Source organism: Miniopterus natalensis, chromosome 11 (assembly GCF_054644295.1).
Source record: "Miniopterus natalensis isolate mMinNat1 chromosome 11, mMinNat1.hap1, whole genome shotgun sequence".
NCBI lineage: Eukaryota > Metazoa > Chordata > Mammalia > Chiroptera > Miniopteridae > Miniopterus > Miniopterus natalensis.
Genome location: NC_142091.1, coordinates 51,055,796 through 51,075,950, shown reverse-complemented (window position 1 = coordinate 51,075,950; position 20,155 = coordinate 51,055,796). Strand labels below are relative to the sequence as shown.

Below are 20,155 nucleotides of genomic sequence, written 5' to 3'. Positions count from 1 at the left end.
GCTAAGCCCTTCTTTGGTCAGAATGTTCTCACTCCAACCAGAGCAGATGGAATTTTTATGCTCCCCTTGGAAAGCAGAACATCCATGGTTCAGAGTCATTCAATAGATGTTTTGTTTTCTTGCTCATTATGGACCAAGTCAAAAGGGTCTCTCAGCAGTGCAGAGGAAAGAGATGGGGATTGTACATAAGGAAGAACTTCTTGAGAGCAAAGGCTTGAAAATTTTGGCCTAAAGAGGCCCTGGAGTTTTTCCCCGGAAGGCCTGGCTCACTCACACAGTGCTACAGTAGGAAGAGTGTGGGCTTTGGAATCAGATAGACCAGGGTTCAAATCTTAGCTCTGTCTCTTATTAACTGGGACCTTGGGTGAGTTGACTTAACCTCTCTGACCTTCAGTTTCCTCATGTGCAAAATGGTGTGAGACTATTGGTCTCATACAGCTGTGAGATAAACAAATGGAAGCCAAGAAAAGCTCCAGAATCAAAGCTCTGCAAAAATTATTGCCCTTCCCCTTCTGTTCCCATGATTCCCTTCCTCCCATCTGACTGTGTGAGCATACCAGGAGGGGGAAGGGGGGAAGCGGTGGACAAATCCATTCTAAATTTATTTATTGGCCACTTGCGATGCATTAAGCACAAGGCATTTAGAACAAATGGACCTCATGCTTGCCATCATGGGGTTTTCTGTCTGATGAAAGAAACCAATTCGCAAAAAAGGGATGCCTTGAATTACAAATTGTGACTGCTCTAATGAAGGAATTAGAGCATCTCTGGGGGCTGGAATGGGTTCTGTTTGGGTAAGTGAGCAGGAAGACCTTCCTGAGAAGGAAGCCAGCGATGCAGGGAAAGGGGAAGCAATCTAGGCAGAGAGAACAGTACATGCCAAGGCCTTGAGGCTAAAGCAAGTATGGACCATAGGAGGCACTAATTAGAGGCCTGTGTAACCAGGACTAGTGGCAGGAGATGAAGTTGGGCTTTGATAAGTCAAGATGAAGAATTTGGATTTTATTTTAAGTAAAATGGGAAGCTATTAAGCAAGCAAGTGATATGATCCAATTTACCAAGATAATTCTGGCCTTTGATCCTAGGGGAGTTTAGAATTGTTTTCTGCTTAGATTCCTCCACCACAGAGAAATGTGGGCAGCCCAGGCCTATCTCAGGAGGTCTCTCATCCCTCTCATACAGGCCCAGGCAGAGGCGGAGAGAGAGTACAGGCGGTGCCTTCATAGAGATGAGCTTGGGAGGTGCCCATTTATGTGTTATGTGCAAGATCCCTGGCTACCACCCTACGATTTAGTACCACCCTGGACCAACAGTGATCCCTTGAGTCTCTAACCTTGCTCTCTTACTCAGTCTCGGGCTGAAGAGGAGCCAAGGATACAGTGTGTAGAGATTCACACTGAGCTGTCCCAGGGAGTGGAGTTCAAGGCTCCTGGTCCCCGAGCTTCCCTGGGACTGAGATGCTAATGAAACAGCTCCTGACCCTGACCTTGGAGTCCCAGCCATTGACGTCAGCAAAGATGAAATAATGTAACTTGACTCTACCCCTGGGGGGGGGGGGCACTCAGGGACCTGGGGAGGGGAAGGAGTGGCGAGAAGTCAGTGCCAACCAAGCTTAGGCCAGGAAGGGACAGGGTGGAGTTGCCCCTGGCATTGATGACACGGAAGAACTCAGTGGTGGGGTGCTTCCAGCGGGTGGGATGTGCTACCTGAGCGAGTGGCCCAAATCCTTTCTGAAAGCAGTCATCCGGCACTACAGCCACCATCAGGTAAGACCAGGGAGCCAACACTGTTGTCACTCTGGACACTGAACAGGCAGCACTGCTGTCATGGGGTGTATTGTTCTCGTGTGCAGATGCGTGTGCACCCACCTGGGGCGAGGCTTGGCCTGCCACATCTGGATGTGCAGAGGTGCTCCTATGGCCATGCATGTGATATGCTGGGGTGAGAGGGCCAGCCTGGCCTGTGGCTTTCCTCCTCTCCTCACAACCCCAGCCCTGAGGAGATGCTGAGGGGGTCTGCAGTGGTGGTTTCCCCCTCCCTGGTATTTTCTATGGGGGTGCTGGGCCTGGGCCTGTAATTCTGCTCTTGGGTTTTCTAGGTGGATTTTCTGATTGAAAATGACGCCGAGAAGGACTATCTCTATGATGTGCTGCGGATGTACCACCAGTAAGTGTGCTGAGCCTAGCTCCTGTGGACCACTGGGGTAGTTCTATCTGTAGGGAGCCCTGGGATGGGTTGTTCTGAGACAGGAGGACTTCCCCATCCCATCCTGGGGAGCTCAAGGGTGGGACAGATGCTCAAGGTTCCTGGGAACCAAATGGACATGCCATTCACTTGTCTTGGCAAATATTTGCACAAACACTCTGTGTGCAGCTCTGTACTAGGGGCTGGGGCACACATGTGAACATGACAGACTGGTTGCTCACAATATGATGGGGGAGGCTGTCAAATAGCCAGATACATTCAATAGAGTGTGACTGCTGAAAATGGACAGGAAATGCCAGCTGGCCCCAGCACCTGCGTCAGATGTCTCTTATCACCCACCTGCTTTTTCATTCATTCAGCATACATTTATAAGCTCCTGCCACTTGGTGGGCATAATGCAGGCTCTGGTAATGAGTAAGATCTGCTTTCTCTCCTTAACTAACTCATGACCTAGAGAGGGGAGGTGGGCAGACACTGCAAACACAAAAAACTCTAATATAAATTACAGTAAAATAACTTCTAAATATAATTAAAAGCAAGATGTGAAGAAAGGGAGTTTTCCTTTCTAATCATGGGGGAAAGGACCAAAAATCATGGGTTTGAAGGGTAAAAAGGACTTTGGTAGGTGGAAATATCAAGGAAGGACATTCCAGGATGAAGGATCACCATTAGCAGACACGAGACGAAGACGTGAAAGCACAGGCATGACTGGGAAGTGACAAGTAACCTGGGGGAGTAGAGCAGGGGCTCATGGGGACCATAAACAGCCATGGGCCTGGAGCAGGTCCATGGAGAAGGTCAGGGAGGCCCTGAGGCTGCCAGGGAGAATGGATTGTGTCCTCTGGGCAGTGGGGAGCCATCAAAGGGTTTTGAAAAGAGGAGTGACTTACATTTAGGAAAGATTAGATGAGAGTGCCTGGCTGGGCGTGGCTCAGGAGTTGAGCATAGACCTAGGATCCAGGAGATCAGGGTTCGATTCCCAGTCAGGGCACATGCCCGGGTTGCGGGCTCGATCAATGACTCTCTCATCATTGATGTTTCTCTCTCTCTCTCCCTCTCCTTTCCTCTCTCTGAAATCAATAAAGATATATTTAAAAAAAAAAAAAAAAGATTAGATGAGAGTGAGCAAGTTGGCAGATAGCTGGAGAGATATAGGCTGGAGACACTGAGGGCCTGAACAGTGTGAGGAGAAGGCATGTGAGAGATATAGTGAAGGTAGAATTTACAGAGTTTAGCTACAGATCAGAAGTGGGAGACAGCGGGGAGGGGTCCCCACCATCTCACAGAGATTTCCTGTCTGGAGAGATCCTGGGCTTCAGATCTGAGTGGAGTTTGAATCCTGACTTGATTTCATTTGCAAAATGGGTTAATAATCCCTACCTCCCCAGTTTCCTTGTGATACTTACATGAGAGAACAAAGCTCTTCTGAGACATCCTGGCTAGCCCAGAGTTAGGGAAACTGGGCTTCTCAGGAGAGTTCACCTCCTGGGCCCAGTGGCTGGGGACCCAGCCCAGGACTGCTTTCTCTGGGACTCTTTGGGTCTCGGAAGTCATGGTCATGGGTAAGGCTCCAGGTATCCCCCTTGTCTCTGCAGGACCATGGACGTGGTTGTGCTTGTGGGAGACCTCAAGCTGGTCATCAACGAGCCCAGCCGCCTGCCACTGTTTGACGCCATCAGGCCTCTGATCCCGCTGAAGCACCAGGTGGAGTATGACCAGCTGACACCACGGCGATCCAGGTGCGGAGGGAGCCCCCAGGCTAAAGGCAGGGGGTGGGCGAGGTCACTCTGGGATGGACAAGACCACTCACCAATGGATGGGGCAGCCCTGGTGGTCAGGCCAGAGCTGGGCCATCACTGACCTCTCCTATGCAGGAAGCTGAAGGAGGTGCGTCTGGACCGTTTGCACCCCGAAGGCCTCGGCCTCAGCGTGCGTGGAGGGCTCGAGTTCGGCTGCGGGCTCTTCATCTCCCACCTCATCAAAGGCGGGCAGGCAGACAGCGTTGGGCTGCAGGTGAGCAAGCAGAGTCCTCAGGCATCCTGCCTCCCTCTCACTCACCAGACTATGTGGCATATCATGGTTGCCTCACCTTTCTGAGACTTTGGGAGAGGATGATAGATTTTCCTCAGGCAATTGCCTGTTTTGTTGGTTGATTGTTTCTCTTAATCATCACATACAGGTGTTTTTTCCATTGCTTTCCAGAGAGTGGAAGGAGGGAGGTGGGGGGAGGGAGAGGAAGAGAGAGGGAGAGGGAGAGAGAAACATCGATGTGAGAGAGACACATCAACTGATTGCTTCCCGTACGTGCCCTGACCAGGGCCAGGGAGCAAACCTGAAACCCAGGTACTTGCCCTTGACCAGGAATGGAACCCAAGACCCTTCAGTGCTCGGGCTAATGCTCTAACCACTCAGACACACAGGCCAGGGTGCAATTGCCTGTTTTCTTGAGTCATGTTGGGACCATGGCTCCCACCTGCTGCTGCCGCAATGCCCCGCACCTCCTCTACTTCCTAGTTATGTCCTGACACCTGAAGCTTCGGGCATGTAGCTTTAACTGGGAGGAAAAGGAAATCCTGGTGCAGTATCCTGATTTCCTGGCTTTGCTCTCCATTAGCAATGTGATTGGTGAAGACACTTAACCCCATGCCTCAGTTTCCTCATCTGTAAAATGCGGGTGGTGATGATACTATCCACTTCATCAGGTTGTTATGAGGAATAAGTGAATTCATATTATAAAGTACTTATAACAGTGCAGTGCCTGGTGCATAGTGCTCTGTGCTTGTTAGGTAAGTAGAGAGGGAGACTGAATAAACACCTAGAATGTGCCAGGTAACATGCTCACAACCAACCCTCATTACAGGCCTTGGCTGTATCATCCCATTTACAGAGCTGATAGAGGCTTAGTCTTGATGAGTCACAGCCAACAAGTGGCAGAGCCAGGATTTGAACCCAGGTCTCTTGACTGCCAAGCCCAGGGATCTCTCTTCAGCACCCCAGCCCTCCCCTCAGATCCCCACACCTCAGTGTCTAAGCAGAGATGGGCAGACCTCCAGGTCTCCTCCTGCTGGAGCCCAGAGCTGTGTTTTTGTATGGCCAGATAAAAGAGGCTCTCCTACCCCCTCCCAGAACTTCCAGCACTTTTGCTATCAACACCCCAATCTGGGCGGCCAAGCCAGGGGCTTCAGGGGCCCGCAGGCGAAGGGTACAAGACACCGTGGAGTGGGAGGTGGAAATTGGGAGCTGACAGACACCGCTTTGTTCTAAATCCCTGTCTCACGGCTCGCCGGGGACGTCTGAAATTTCAGCCACTTCATTATTCCCCTCCTGTGTGGCACATTTTCCAGCCCAGAAATGCAGCCAGAGAGAAAGCATAATGAGCTCCTCTCCTGGCGTCAGCAGAGGCCTTCTTTTTTCCAGAGCAAGCTTTCCTTGTAGGACAAGCACTTCTCAACGATGCCTCCATGATCGGGGGCATTCGGGCATATTCATGAAGCAGAGCTTTATCTTCCCACCTATTTCTCAGGCTTATGAATTATCGACCCTTTCTCGGGCTGATGGGCTCATCTCTCCATTGTGCCGCTGTCCCTCAGATCGTCATTTCACTGTGACCTTTGCACAAAGGGCCTTTTGCAGGGCTCCATGCGGGAGCAAGAGCGAGAGGAAAGCTGATCCAGCAACCTGAGCCGGAGGCTGTGTGGGAATCATTCTCACTGGGGTCCTGGGCAGGTTCCCTTTAGGAACAAGACAGGGAGCTTCACTCAGAGGCACTGGGGGAAATGTCTGCATCCATTCACCTGTCTGGGTTCATGTTTCTAAGGAGTTCTCATGCCTGAGTGGGGCTGGAGGAAGATTCTGGAAAGCAGGGGAGGGGCATGTTCAGACACAGCCTGGCTGGACTGAAGGCCCTGCTGATCTGACCTGTGAGGCTGGGCCCCTGGGTTGGGGGGCTTGGACCCACCAATGGAACCTAGCCCTGGAACCCCATCTCTCTGTTCTTATCCCCCTACTGGAGATATTTTAGATCTTTTTTTCAAGTGTGTCCTATTTGAACTTAACGGTGGTCTTGTGCTGCACAACTCACTGTATGGTCCAGGGCTGTAGAATGATTCTGCATGCCTTGGTTGTCCTAGCTATAAAGTGGACAGAACAATGCCTGCCTTTTCTGTGGGACTTGAGGGCTCTGACAAGTGGCAAGGATCCAGAGAGGGCAAGAACACAGGGAACTGCAGCAGGCTTGGCCGCCCTGCTTTTCTGCTTCCACACGCACAAGGGACAACACTTGTGGTCTGTCAGGGAAACCTTACTCAAATCCCAGCAACACTGTTTTCTGGCTGGGTGACCTTAAGCAAGTGACTTCACCTCTCTGAGCCTCCATTTCCTCATCTGGTTAACAGAAATGCAGAATTGTATAAAGTGGGTGCAGGAGCTAGTAGTTGTTCTTACAGGAGATGGCCACAGAAAACTAGACAGCTCTTCAGTGGATCCTTCATTATGGCACCTTTTTGAACCCCTTGCCACTCCTGTCAGGCCCCAAAGAAAGTTAGGGTGTGTCTCCAGGTGTGGAAAAGAAGCGTTCAGGTGGCAACAGTGAGAAGGTGTCTCTGTGGCGGTGCTGTAGAAGGTAGGAATTGACACTCCCTCAAAAGCTGTCTGCCCGCCCAGCCCCCAGGACCTAGAGAGTCAGTAAGTCTCCAAAGGGTCAGCACATGTGGTGTGAGCTAAGCACCCAACTCACCTGCGCTGGCTTCAGGCTGGAGAGGGCTATCCAGGATCCAGTCCCTGTTTTATAGCTAATGGCTATGTGACCTTGGACAAAACATCACTCCCTGGGACTCAGTTGATGTCTGAGGCTCCTTCTAGCCGTGCATTTATTAAACGAGGAGCTTCAGGCCTGATCCCCAGGGCCAAGGTACTTGGAGGCGTCCAAGGCAGTGTCCAGTAGGGGCAGTCTCACCACAGATCTGTATCCAGGACTGGCCCTGCAGGCATCTGAGCCCCCATCTCTCCCAATCTAACAAGACTTAAATCCTGAGAAGAGGGATCTAATCAGAATATTTAGAGCTCAGGCTCAGCTAATAACAATAACAGCCATGTATTTATTATTTGTGGGGTGCCAGGCGCTGGCTGGCTTTACACATATATTTTCACAGCAACCACAGCATTTCCCCATTTTACAGATGAGGGAAACAGGTTCAGAAAGTTCAGTAGACTCGCCCAAGGTCACACAGCTAATAAGAATAAGAGCAGGGGTTTGAACCCAGGATATCTGATGCCAAAGCCTTGTGTTGCTGTTATTTGCTCATGCCCAGAATGGGAATTCAGAGGTCAGGGCTGTGGCAGATTAAATGTCCATCAAGTTTGCATTGAATGGAAAAAGAGAGATCGTGTGTGTCAGTGATGTGCGCTTGAGTCAGGAAGTTCCCCACCCAGACTGCATTACTGTGTTGCGGGGAAGCCTGCTCCTTGGGGCGGGATGGGACAAAGGCCAGGGAGGAGCTGCTTGAATCTGGGTGAAAGGTCACCATCTGGATGGATTCTGAAACCTGTTGGTGCCCCAATGGAGTAAAAGAGACACCAGAGTGAGGGTACAGAGTCTTGAGTTTTACTCCCAGCTCTGCTACCCACTCTCTGCGCCCTCCCCCACCATCTTGGTCTCCCCATCTGTAAAATGGGGTGGCAGAAAAACTGCTTGGAAGTGCCACCGTCCTGGGATCCCTCGGGCTGTCTGAGGGTGGGTTGGTTGTGATGGGGCCCTAGGGCATATATCAAGGTTTCTTCCCAGGGAAGCAGGGCCTCACCCTCTTTCCTGGAGAGCAGGCCCGGGGCATCTGACAGTGAGCCTGCCCACCTGCCCGACTCGCCCTCAACCTGGTGCCTGTTCCCTCTGTCTGTGGCCAAGGTAGGGGACGAGATCGTCCGGATCAATGGGTATTCCATCTCCTCGTGCACCCATGAGGAGGTCATCAACCTCATCCGCACCAAGAAGACCGTGTCCATCAAAGTGAGACGTGAGTGAGGCCAGAGGGCAGGGTCAGGAGGTGGTGCTGATGGTGGTGTAGGGTGGGGTAGGCAGCAGGCAATCAGCTCCTGGGGGAGGAAGGGAAGGCAGAGGAGCCATGCTAACCCCCATGCCTTTCTCCCACAGACATCGGCCTGATCCCTGTGAAGAAGTAAGCAGAACCCTCCTCTGCAGGCAGACTCTTCCCTGTGGGCTCAGGGTCCTGGGGTCTGCCTTCCCACAGGCCAGCACTGCCCCTGGGCCAGCAGTGACTGGGGCTCCAGATGAGGCCGATCTGGACTTGGGGCCTGGTCCCTCAAACATCTCTCTTTAATGACCCCCCTTCTCCATTCCCTTCCCATCAGCTCTCCTGATGAGCCCCTCAAATGGCAGTATGTGGATCAGTTTGTGTCAGGATCTGAGGTAAGTGCCGGGACCACCAGTGATGGGGTCTGGCTGGAATTTCAGGGAGGAGCAGCCGGTCCTGAAAGGGGGCTTTCTCTAGGGATGTGCCCTCAGTGGCTTCACACAGGTCCCCAGCACATCTGGAAAGCTCCTGTGGGTGATGGGCCCTCAGCTGAGCCCAGAGACACCTCTCCCCAGGAACAGAATGGCCGTCTGGCTCACGTGGGGACAATAGTGCTTATGAGCTCAACTGGCCATTTGCACACATGACACCTAGTGACCCTTATTCTCTTTCCTCCAGGGTGGGCGGAACATCATGGGCTTCCCAGGGAGTCGGGAAAACAAGGAGAAGAAGGTCTTCATCAGCCTGGTGGGCTCCCGGGGCCTTGGCTGCAGGTGGGCAGGGCTCGCTCACGCCCGCAGACCACAGTAGGCCCCTAACACCTCTCCCTTTTCTCACTGATGATTCTGAGGAAGCTTTCATCCACTGGTGATGATACATCTTGGTGCCTAATTTCCCCTCTGAGCTTCACAACAGCCCTATAAGGCCAGGGGGACAGCTCTTAACAGGCCCATTTTACAGATGAGGAAACTGAGGCCCAAAGAAGGAGCCATGTTTCTTTGGTGGGCCCTCGAGTCACTATAAAGGAAGCCTGTCCTGCTGGTCATCTCTGTCACTGTTCTCTTGTCACTTATGACCTTGTGGGCTTCCTTAAGAGGCAGGGAATTGCAAACAGGCATTAGATCACACAACATACCCTTATTAAGCACGCAGGTGCTACAGTCATCAATCCAGTGGTCAGCCCCTGCTCTGGCACCTATGAGCTCCAGAACCTTGGCTAGTTACTTAACCACTCTGAGCCTCAGTTTCTCCCTCTATAAATTGAGGATAGTAAAATCCACATTGTAAGGAAGAATGAGATGACAGAAGTACCAAGCTTAGTGCCTGGCAAATAATAAGCAGTTGGTAAATATTAGCTATTATTATTTAAGCCGTTCTTATTGTTTCCATTCATTCACACTTACTCAATACTTTTCCGCCAAGTAAGTGATAAAAAGTCCCTCCTTTCTAAGAGATTGCAGCCTAATATCAAAGCCAGCCATATAAATATAGTATAGAGTGACAAGGATGCTAATGGAACTGTATTCTGCATCATGGATGGCAAATAGGTTTCCAATCATGTGCTACCTCTAATCAGTTAGTAGTGGTTGCCTGGTGTGCTATTTTGTTTTTTTTTTGGGGGGGGGGTTGGGTTTTTGGTTTTTTTTTTAAATATTACAGATTTCCCTTTTTGGTGTGCTATTTTGAAAAGAAACTCTCAGGCGGTATCTAGGCTTGGTGGGAAAGAGTGCTGTGATCGATTAGTGATGTCTGCCACTGATCTGGGAGAGGAGAGCAATAGTACAAGTGCCACCCTCGCTATAGGTGTTTTAGGAACACTGAGAAGGGGACAACTACCTTAGTCTCAGGATAGAAGAGGAGTTTAGTTAAAACCTTGGAGAGAAGATGTCATTTGAGTCCTAAGGAAAGAATAGGAAAGTGCTAGAAAAAGAAACAGCATATGTGATGTACTAGGTAAGGGGTTGGGCAGGGGCAGGGAGGATTACAAGTAGTTGTCTGTGGCTGTTGCCACAGGTAGAGCCTTGGGTACTGAGCTCATGAGTGACCTGTGTCCTGAGGGGCCGGAGCAATGGACACACAGGCAGAGGGGCAAGACATTGAGAAAGAGTAAGCGCTGAAGGCAGAGGCTCACCAGCATTTCCCATCTCTCCCACAGCATTTCCAGTGGCCCCACCCAGAAACCTGGCATCTTTATCAGTAACGTGAAGCCTGGCTCCCTGTCTGCTGAGGTGGGGTTGGAGGTGAGTAAGCCTGACTGTGATCCCACAGTCATGGAAGCACCTGTCTTCCCACACAGCCCTCTCTCATCAGTCACTGGCTGATGATTCCTATCCACCCCTCAAATGACAGTACCATGGAAGGGGTGGCATTTCACCCTTTGTACAATCTTCTCCAGCTCTGAGAGCCTTTAGTCCCGAGCTTGGGAATGTAGTAATAATCAAAGAGTTGGTGTTCACTGAGTGTCTACTGGATCAGACATTGTTCTAAGCCCTTTAAAATTTATGAAACTCTGAGAATTAGGTACTATCATTATCCTCATTTTATAGATGAGGAAACTGAGACCCAGAAAAAATATGTGATCTTTCCAAGATCACGTACCTAGAATGGTAGGTCTGGGTCAAACCTAGGTGGTCTGATGCCAGAGCCAGAACTTTAACCTCTACTTTGGACAAATTACTTCCTCTTTTTACACACCAGATTCCTCTCCTATAAAATGGAGTAATAGCCTTACTCCTAGAGTCATTGTGTGGATTAAATGAATTACACATGCTTAGAACTGGCATATAGTAAGGGACTGATGAACGTTAGCTACCAGTTATTATTATGACCCAACACAACCTCTGCTCTATGAGAAACCCGAAGTCTCCTAGGTCTACATACTGAGTTTTTAAAGCAAATGTCATAAATTAAGCCAAAGGAATGAACCTTTAATGATACAATATTTGGCAGCTGATGAAAAATATATGAGGTAGAGGGGCCCAGGGAGGAGCCCATTAGAGCTTTCTAACTGCTCTGCTCATCAGGGTGAGCTGAGGTGCAGGCACTTGAAGACCCAACATCTGCCCTCGGCCCCCAGGGTGAACCTTTCCTGCAGCTAATTGAGGATACAGATAATGCAAACATGCTGATACCTCTCTATTCCTCCACCAGGCAGGGGACCAGATTGTCGAAGTCAATGGCATTGACTTCTCCAACCTTGACCATAAGGAGGTGAGATGTGGGATCTTCGCCTGCTGGCTATCACCTCTACCGTCCACTTCTCATCCCTTCGCCCTGCCATGGTGTCTGAACCTTCTGTGCTCTCTAGAGGCCTCGACTCCTCTGCTCTGTTAGGCCTCAACTGACTGTCCACCTGTCCCCACAGGCTGTGAACGTGCTGAAGAGTAGCCGCAGCCTGACCATCTCCATCGTAGCCGGAGCTGTAAGTGCACAGTGAGCCTCTGGGGGCTCCATGACCCCTGGCATCCAGGCCCAGCCACTCAGAGCCCTGATCTCCGCCACACACTCCCGAGAAGGGCCAAGGGGTCTCCGTCCCTGAAGCTCTGACAGAGCAGAGGAAGAGGGTCTCTGTCCAGCCAGGGCATGTTTGGGTCAGAGACAGTAGGAACCACAGCTCCTGACACTGGGGTCACGGTGATGAGAAGACAGCCCTCATCTTGGCCCCCAAGGCTGTGGCAGTGGGAGAACAGGTTCCTCAGGGGACTGAGCAAGGGGCCTCTTTCTCCCCTTGAGGGCCGGGAGCTGTTCATGACGGAGCGGGAGCGGCTGGAAGAGGTGAGGCAGCGCGAGCTGCAGCGGCAGGAGCTTCTCATGCAGAAGCGGCTGGCCATGGAGTCCAACAAGATCCTCCAGGAGCAGCAGGAGATGGAGCGGCAGTGAGTGTAACCAGTTAGGACGCCCTTTCCCTACCCTCCCAGACCACCGAACGACCCTACCCACCTTGCTTCCGCTCATTGCGTCCTGAGTCGACCTCATCTTCTCCCCCTGAGGCCTGCCCTCAGAGCAGATGGATCCGATGGTGGTCAGCCTAAGCATCCCCTGCCTCCAGACCACCAAGCTCCTCCCTCCTTGCCAGAGAGAGTCCCCTATTTCCAAGACCCAGGAATATGGGGATGCTACTAGCAGTAGCTTACATTAGTTGAGTACCAACCATGTGGCTGGCATTGTATTATGGCCTCATGTATGTTACTTAATGTCATTCTCACAATAGCCCTGTGAGATGGATGATACTAACCCATTTTTCAGGCGAGGAGACTGAGACCCAGAGAGGGTAAGCCACTTGTGTGCAAAGTCACATGTAGCAAAGCTGGGATTCACCCCAGGTAGTCTGGCTGCCCCATCTATGGTGATGAGCCCCTCACCCCACATGGGGTGGTTGAGATGATGGGTTGAGAGAATAAATGGGGCAAGCAATTCATAAATGAAAAATAATGTCAAAATTTAAATCCAGGTACATTCTAGGAGCTTCATAAGAATTTAGAAAGGGAAGGTGGACAGGATTTTCCCAACTATCCCATCGCAGAATTAGCCTGGAGAACCACCCCTGCTGGTACCTCCGCCCACAGCCCTGGCCTTGGGTAATGGCCCACCTTTACCCCTGGGTTCTGGGACCCTCTTCCAGGAGGACCTCACTCAGGCCAGGCCCTGCCTATCATCAGTCACTTTATATAAGTGTTTGGAGGTGGGTGCATGGAGTGTGGCCCACATTGACCGGCATTCTAGCTCCTGCAGCACAGAATCTCTGCTTAGTTGTGTCAAACAAAACCACATAAGAGCACACAACCAGCATGCAAAGCTGGTCTAGGCATCCTTGGAAGGGAACCTGAAAGAAATACTTAAAACTTTTTCCAAATCAGGAGTTAGCTACAAGGAAGAGTTAACTTCTCTTGCATAGACTCGAGCATGCCAATCTGCATTTGTGTTTCAGAAGGAAAAAGGAAATTGCCCAGAAGGCAGCAGAGGAAAATGAGAGATACCGGAAGGAAATGGAACAGTGAGTGCCTCAGCTCCAGGAGTCCACACACGAGTCTGTGTGTGGACGTGAGTGTGCTCGCGGGAGTGTAGCCAGCCAGAGGCCACCTCTAGGCCCAGTTTACCTGGCCCTCTCGTACCTGGTGGATCCTCCTTTATTTATAGCCATTCCATAATCCCAGTAAAGCCCACCCTACTGGAGTAACTAGAACGTAGTCTTACATAATTGCAGGGTGGCATTCACCCTCGATTCAGAATACAAGTGCCAAGGACTTTGCTGTCTTCACCACAGCTAGAGCCATGTGGCCTCTCCCCAGGCTGCTTGGGGTTTCCCCATAGGCAGAAGGTGGGCCCGTGGAGGCTCTGACTCCAGTCACAGGTGTGGGGGTCTTATTTCAGGATTGTCGAGGAGGAAGAGAAATTTCAGAAGCAGTGGGAAGAAGACTGGGGCTCAAGGGAACAGCTGCTCTCGCCCAAGACCATTGCTTCCGAGGTGCACCCAGTGTCCCTTCGCAAGCCAAAGTGTACGTATCATGTGCTGGTGGGAGAGAGGGCTTCCTTCTGACCAGGGGCTGAGGGGGGTCCAGATAGAGATGCTGGTCTCCCTTCACTCACCACACCTCCCCAGGTGAATCGTCCATGGCTCTGGGCTGCGTTTCCTTCGTGGAGGGGCAGTCATGTGCCAGGGGCTGTCTGACAGAGTATTGGGGTGGGAGGGATCTGTCTGCCCTCTTTGTCCTGGAGACCTGCTGTCAGGTTCTCCCCCAGCACAGACACTGGCAGGTGGACCTTCCCCATGCCCTTAGGCTGCTAAAGAAAGATTGGAGAGCTGTAGCAGAAATGAACTGCTCGTGGGATTACTTTAGTTTGTTGGGTGTCCTATCTTCTTCCTGCCTGGTTCTGAATTGGGGCTGGCATGAAAGGGCAGCAGGAAACAGGGCAAGGAGCTCACATTAGAGAAGACTCTGGTGGTCCAAGGTTGATGGGCAGCTGTGAGAGGAGCTTACCTGAAGTGCCCCTACCACCTGCATCCCTGTGCACGGACCTTGCAAGGTTCCTCCACTCCAAGGATGGAATCAGGACTCCCAGGCACCAAACTATGGCCATCCTGTGGCCTTAGCTCCCTCTGCTCTTATCCCTTCTTCATCTGCACTATGTTTTCATCTCTAGTTTTGGTCCAAGCCTCAACCAACTGCTCTCCTTTCCACCTGCTCTCAACCCCAACTCCCAGAATGCCTCTTCAAGGGGCAACTCACAGCACTAGGGCAAAGTGAGGGGAAGGCCTCAACCTCAGTGCTTCTTAAGAGGGCTCGTGGTGGGGAGCCAGGAGCAAGGCAGCTTGGGTGTCATGGCAATCACAAGTCCAGGATGCCTGGTTGGGCCTTTACTCTTTATAGCTATTTCGATCATACTTGACATGGGGCAGGTTCTACTACAGCTGATTGTGCTCAGCCAACCTGGGAACCTCCAGATGTGGGGTGAATCTGTACCCAAGAACCAAGGTTCCCCATTTCTGCTTTGTGGTAGCCATTTGGGATCCTGTGATAGGGTCTGGATGCTCTGGCTCCAACTTTGAATCATGCCCAAGCCCTAGAGGGACATCAACTTGGGTCAGTGAAGAAATTCAAGGCACCTGGATGGTTCCATCTCACCCCTCCCTGGTGCAGGGCAAACAGCTCCCACCCAGCACATTCCTTCCTGGCAGTGGGCACAGTGTCATTTCAGGGTCTTCTCCGAAGGACAAAGCACACTCTCATCAGCCTTCCCTGTGACATTTGGTATTAGTTAAGGATGTGGCCAGAGCTAAATTCCCAGTGAATAAACTGTGTTTTAGACAGAGAGTTAATTTGCTCTTAATGAATGAAATAGGAGCTTCAGAAGGAGAGAAATCAATTTTAATTGCTTCTCATGAAAGTAATCCCAGTCAATTTAGTGCCTTCCTTGAAACTATGTCTTGGCTTCAGAGCAAATACACTCTTTCAGGAACGATAGAAAATAAAAACCCTTTCTCCAACTAGCTATTTATTTAGTGCTTTTAAACCAAATGAAGCTTCTTGAATAAAAGGAGTGAGAACGTTCCCTTTTTCAAGACATGTGTCCTAAAGCAATGCCGCGAAGCATGAGATTGATGACCAGAGTCTGCCAGCCCGAGCTGGAGCAGCTGCTGCCTCCATCCATCTCCATGCGCACCGGCAATTAATTCTCATTTGGAGATAAGTCAGGAAATGCAGGAAGGCCTCTGAGCAGCTCAGTTCCTGCCTTTCTCCACATTCCTGGGAGGCTGGAGTGGTCTCAGCCATGCCGGGCCAGCAGGACCAGGCCTCATTCAGGGCCTCCCTGACCACTCTTCAGCTCTGGAGCCCAGTTAGCTGACAGGTTATACCTGGCTCAGATGTCTGTGCCCGATGAGGGGTGGACCTTGCATTTTTGAACAGTAAGTAAAGAGTGTGAAACATTTCTTGCCTGGAAAATGAAGCCATTCATCCTAGTGATGTGGATGGAGCTGACTGTTCCCCTCACCACCACTGTCCCAGGGGCTCATCCTGCCTACCCATGGCCCAACATTCTGCCAAGCCCTTGAGTCCCGGGCACACATAGTCCCCCAGAAGAACTGTCTTAGCTAAACCAATGAGGAGGAGGGATTTTTATCCAGGATTCCAGAGCTAGAAAAAGCCTGGAGAGAAAAAAAGATTTAAACAAGATTTCCAGCCTTCTCTCACCATTAAGGACCACATCAATTAGTCCCCACACCAAACAGGCCCTGTGGTTTGGAAGTTGAGTTTTTTTCCTACCAAACTATTAAGTAATCATTTGTGTCCCCGTTGTTGGATTAGGCAGTCGTTCTTATTAGCAACAAAGCATGAGTGTTCCACTGTTGAGTAACCATAAATGGAGGCAAAAGCAAAGGCTCTTAACGTTAGCCTTTTCATAGGTTACTGGGCAAGTTCTTCTAATTAATATCTCAAAATAGTAATAAATAGCTCACAGCAGTTTATACACTACCTTGTACCATCCCAGGGAGGCCAGAGTCCAGGTTGGAAACCACTGGAATGGGTGGTTTGCTATTCTCTACATTATGTCAAAATTCATGTTTTCATGACCACATGTGCCCCTTTACCCCTGCAAATCTCCTCACCTCCTCAGGGTCCCCAGTTCACCCACACAGCTCTGACATCCCCTGGGGACCCAGAACTCCAGAGGTGGTAAGAAGCCAGGAGGATCTGTTCTCCCATTGTATGCCCTGGCAGTGAGCATGTATAATACTCAGATGTTCCCATCCCCTGTACCACACCTCCCAAGTTGCAGCCGAGCACCCTGCAAAATGCTTCTCACCCTGCTGTCAGATCAGAGGCCCCTGTTGTGAGCCCATGTTACAGATAGAGAAATTAAAGCTACCAGGGATAAAAGCACAACATGCCCCATCCCAGGGCAAGAAAACTTTGCACTGAGCTCCTGAGCCCTGTTCCTGCCCCTGACCTCACAGTTCCCGTAGAAGAAACTGGTCCCAGGTCTCCAGGCTCCTGGGAAGCACCTTTGGCCCTGTGGTCTCCTGAACCCCTCTCCGTTCACCAGCTTCCTCCTGTTTTCCTGGGTAGATAATCAGGGAGTGGAGCCCAAGCTTGCGGCTGCTGACGACCTGGACAGAGGCATGGAGAAGCAGGGAGAGCAGGTTTGCGGCCCCCCGCTTCGCTCCCTGGCCTTGCTGCTCCGCTTGCTCTGCCCCCCCCCCCCCCCCCCCGCCGCCAGCCCTGCAGACACTCAGTTCTGGGGGGCCAGCATATGGTGGGGTCCGCTGGAGTCTGTGAAGCTCCTCCCGGCCCCGGCTTGGTCCAAGCACTGCACACAAAACCTTGAGAACAGGACTTCTGGCCAGGCTCAAACGTCAACTGTGCACACCAGTACAACTGAACCGCTGGCTCCAATATTTAAGTACTGCCCAAGGCCAAGTTCTTCCTTTGGCCTCTCCCCAGGACTCCCCAGATCTCCCCAAGATCCAGCAACTAGGGTTTGGTGCTCAGTCCAGCGAGGGGCTTTTAAGATTCTGTTCTAGAACCCAGGTGGGTCAAAGTGGGTAATTATTTACCCTTCCCCACTGGCCCCGGGAGCTTCAGGTTTGAAGTGTCACCCCGCCATGCTGTTGCCTGAGGAGGGCAGGGGGCTGGTGCCCTGCTTATCTGGCCTGGGTAGGGATATGCTTTTCTGGAAGCCCATCTCCTGCCCACTGCTGCCTGCGTCGTCCTTCCCAGAGCTGACCCCAATCGTTGCTTTCTCTTTCAACACTGAAAGTAGAGGATATGGCCCGGACCATGAGACAAGACTTTTGTTCGGGCTGACAGCAATTCTAGGCAGAGACCCAGGCTCCCTTTTGTCTCGAGCCATTTCTTGGATGGAGGGACCAGGGAAAAACCTCACTCTTTCAGCGGGGCTTTGTGTTTGTGGGCTATGGCTATAATTTGCAAAAGCTCAGCCTCCCACAGACGGCTTTCTCTTTGATTTTTCTGGGCACTGACTTCTAAAGCCAGAGGCAGATGACAGGGCCCAGGGCCTGGCAATCGGGGTCTTTCTCAGGTGGTCTTGGGTCTGCAATACAACCCAGGAGAGGCAGGTGAGTGGAGAGTTAGACAGAGGGTGCAGTTTTACTGTGGGTCCGCTGTGCTGCGCTTCGTCTCACAGAGCCACTCGTTCCTTGGGAACCCAGCTCCTGGCCTCTGTCCTGGCTGGACACTGGCTGGGCTGAACCGTGTCTCACCACTTTGTTCCTGTGTTGTTACAGCCTTTGGGTGGTTCTATCGTTACGATGGCAAATTCCCAACCATTCGGAAGGTAGGCCAGGGCTGTGTGCTGTGCCGTTTGCCACTGAGTTTGCTGTGGGTTTTGCCATTTCCAAACATTGTTTCTCTTCCTGTCAACTCTCAGTAGTGTGACCCGACTGTTCACTTGAAGTTTAAGTGTATCTGTGCCTCTCTGGGGCTGACCTCAAATGGCAGGGCACTGTCACAGAGGCATCGTGGGGGGAATGTTCATGGGGTGAAACCTGCCCAGGCACCATCAGGTACCACCTGGGCCAGCCCCAGCCCCAGTGGGCCCAGGGCAGCGGGCAGGGGCCTGGCAGGAAGCTGCCGCTTTGTTGCTCTGTCAAGTAGAACCAGAGACCAAGACCAGAAGCCGAGGTCAGACAGAGTGAAATGTCAGGTTGGGTGTACACAGTGCAGACGATGAGACCGACTGTGCCAGGCACAGACTGGCTGCCAAGCGGGAGTTTGCTGCCTCCGGTTGAGACAAAGACCAACACCACCAATCATAGCTCTCCCTGGAAATATCTCTGCATGTGCCCAGGATAATGCAATTTGCTGGTCTCTGGGGCCTTGAATTTTCTCTCTAAATCTTATTACTGTATCTCCAGGCCCCATAAACCTTTTTCGACCCTTTTCTTTCTAAACCCCTTTGGCATTTGATTATGAAAATGCCGCTGCTAACATCTATAGACTGGACATTTAGGATGACTTGGTATTTGGAATCCAAACATCAGCATAAATCTGGATGAACCAATATAGGCGTTATCACTCGACTGGCTCCCTCTGGCTGGATGTCTGGCCTCCAGAAACCAAAGCCCTGGCAGCAGAGTGAACTTGATAATATATAACTTCTCCCTGCCTATAAAATGGGAATTTCTGATGTGCTAGAAACATCTACCCCTTCCTCCAACATGGTACTGTTCAGATACTAGGCAGCACTGTTATTCCTGACAGAGCGGACATCTTCACCTAGGAGCACAGATCATGATTTGGGACACTGAATAAACTAGGTTAGAGCCCCTCAGGGGACTCCTTTCTACACCTCTGCAGTCTCAGAAAGGACTTGGTCTCATAAAACTGTCCCTTTCATTTTATAAGCTGACTCTGGCTTAGGATGTCTCACTAGGTTAGATTTCGAATTCTTACCTATATTGTCTCTACTAGAATTTAACTTAGACACACACACACACACACGGGATTTTACTTGAAAAACTAATTAAAAGTGATGGATGGGTTCAATTTTTCTCAGGCACTGATAACGAGGTAAAAGTAGTGTGTGAATCAGGCCCAGAGAGGTTAAGAAACTTAGCCAAGGTAATGGGGCTAGTTAGTGAGTTAGTAAGCCCATTCTGGCTGGCAAAGGGAATGTACCTCCTGCTCCGCAATAGGTAGCAGAGGCCTGCTTGTTCTGAACCTGAGGTCCGAGGCCCAGGGTTAGAGCTGGGGGAGGGGCTCACCGGGGGTGGTTGCCTCGTGTTGTCTGAGGACTGAATGCCCTGTTTGTGGTGCTGTGCCAGTGTCAACACTACCTTATAACCCTTGTCGTGTAAAATGCCGCATCTGCTCAGAAAGGAAAGGATAAGAAAGCCAAGTATGACAGCCTGCAGGAGCTGAGAAAGAATAAGAAGGAATTGGAGTTTGAGCAAAAGCTTTACAAAGAGAAAGAGGAAATGCTGGAGAAGGAAAAGCAACTGAAGATCAACCGGCTGGCCCAGGAGGTACGTGCCCTGCTCACAGGCCCGGTGAGCACCGCTGGCATGCGGTTTGGTTGTTCCCAATCGTGCTCCTGGGGAACCAAATGGAGTCCAAAGGTGGAGTGAGCCCTGCCCCCTCCTTAGTCCAGAGAGTGAGATCGCCCACCTGCCCAGGGTCATCTGAGGCTAGCTTCTGGCTTAGGTGTGTATTTGGGATTGAGACTGGCCTCCTTGCTCAGAGGGGTCCGAGACTAAACCCTCTGCCCAGATTGTAAGACTTAGGTTAGCCCTCCACACACCTGGCCAGAGGCTTGAGTCTGTGCCCTCTGCCCCCACTGTGTCAGACTATGAGTCTGAGACCAAGCTCTCCGCCCTCGGCGTGGCTGTGAGTGAGGCTCACCCCTCTCCCTAGGTGTAGATCTGAACTTAGCCTTCCACCCACCTGCCATTAGCTCTGAATCAG

The 20,155-nt window shown here is 51.2% G+C and overlaps 1 protein-coding gene across 1 annotated transcript in view; it reads left to right on the top strand.

The window, feature by feature from the left end:
* The first annotated feature begins 1,697 nt into the window (after nt 1-1,697).
* Nucleotides 1,698-20,155, top strand: part of USH1C (USH1 protein network component harmonin) — a 32,433-nt gene continuing 13,975 nt past the window's right edge. The window contains exons 1-16 of the mRNA XM_087822270.1: nt 1,698-1,766; nt 2,099-2,166; nt 3,801-3,944; nt 4,080-4,218; nt 8,105-8,213; nt 8,351-8,375; nt 8,569-8,626; nt 8,910-9,004; nt 10,387-10,471; nt 11,382-11,441; nt 11,596-11,652; nt 11,964-12,106; nt 13,159-13,224; nt 13,602-13,726; nt 17,977-18,026; nt 19,567-19,716. Of these exons, the coding sequence (XP_087678396.1) occupies nt 1,698-1,766; nt 2,099-2,166; nt 3,801-3,944; nt 4,080-4,218; nt 8,105-8,213; nt 8,351-8,375; nt 8,569-8,626; nt 8,910-9,004; nt 10,387-10,471; nt 11,382-11,441; nt 11,596-11,652; nt 11,964-12,106; nt 13,159-13,224; nt 13,602-13,726; nt 17,977-18,026; nt 19,567-19,716 (1,443 nt within the window). The remainder of the gene's footprint in view (nt 1,767-2,098; nt 2,167-3,800; nt 3,945-4,079; nt 4,219-8,104; nt 8,214-8,350; nt 8,376-8,568; nt 8,627-8,909; nt 9,005-10,386; nt 10,472-11,381; nt 11,442-11,595; nt 11,653-11,963; nt 12,107-13,158; nt 13,225-13,601; nt 13,727-17,976; nt 18,027-19,566; nt 19,717-20,155) is intronic.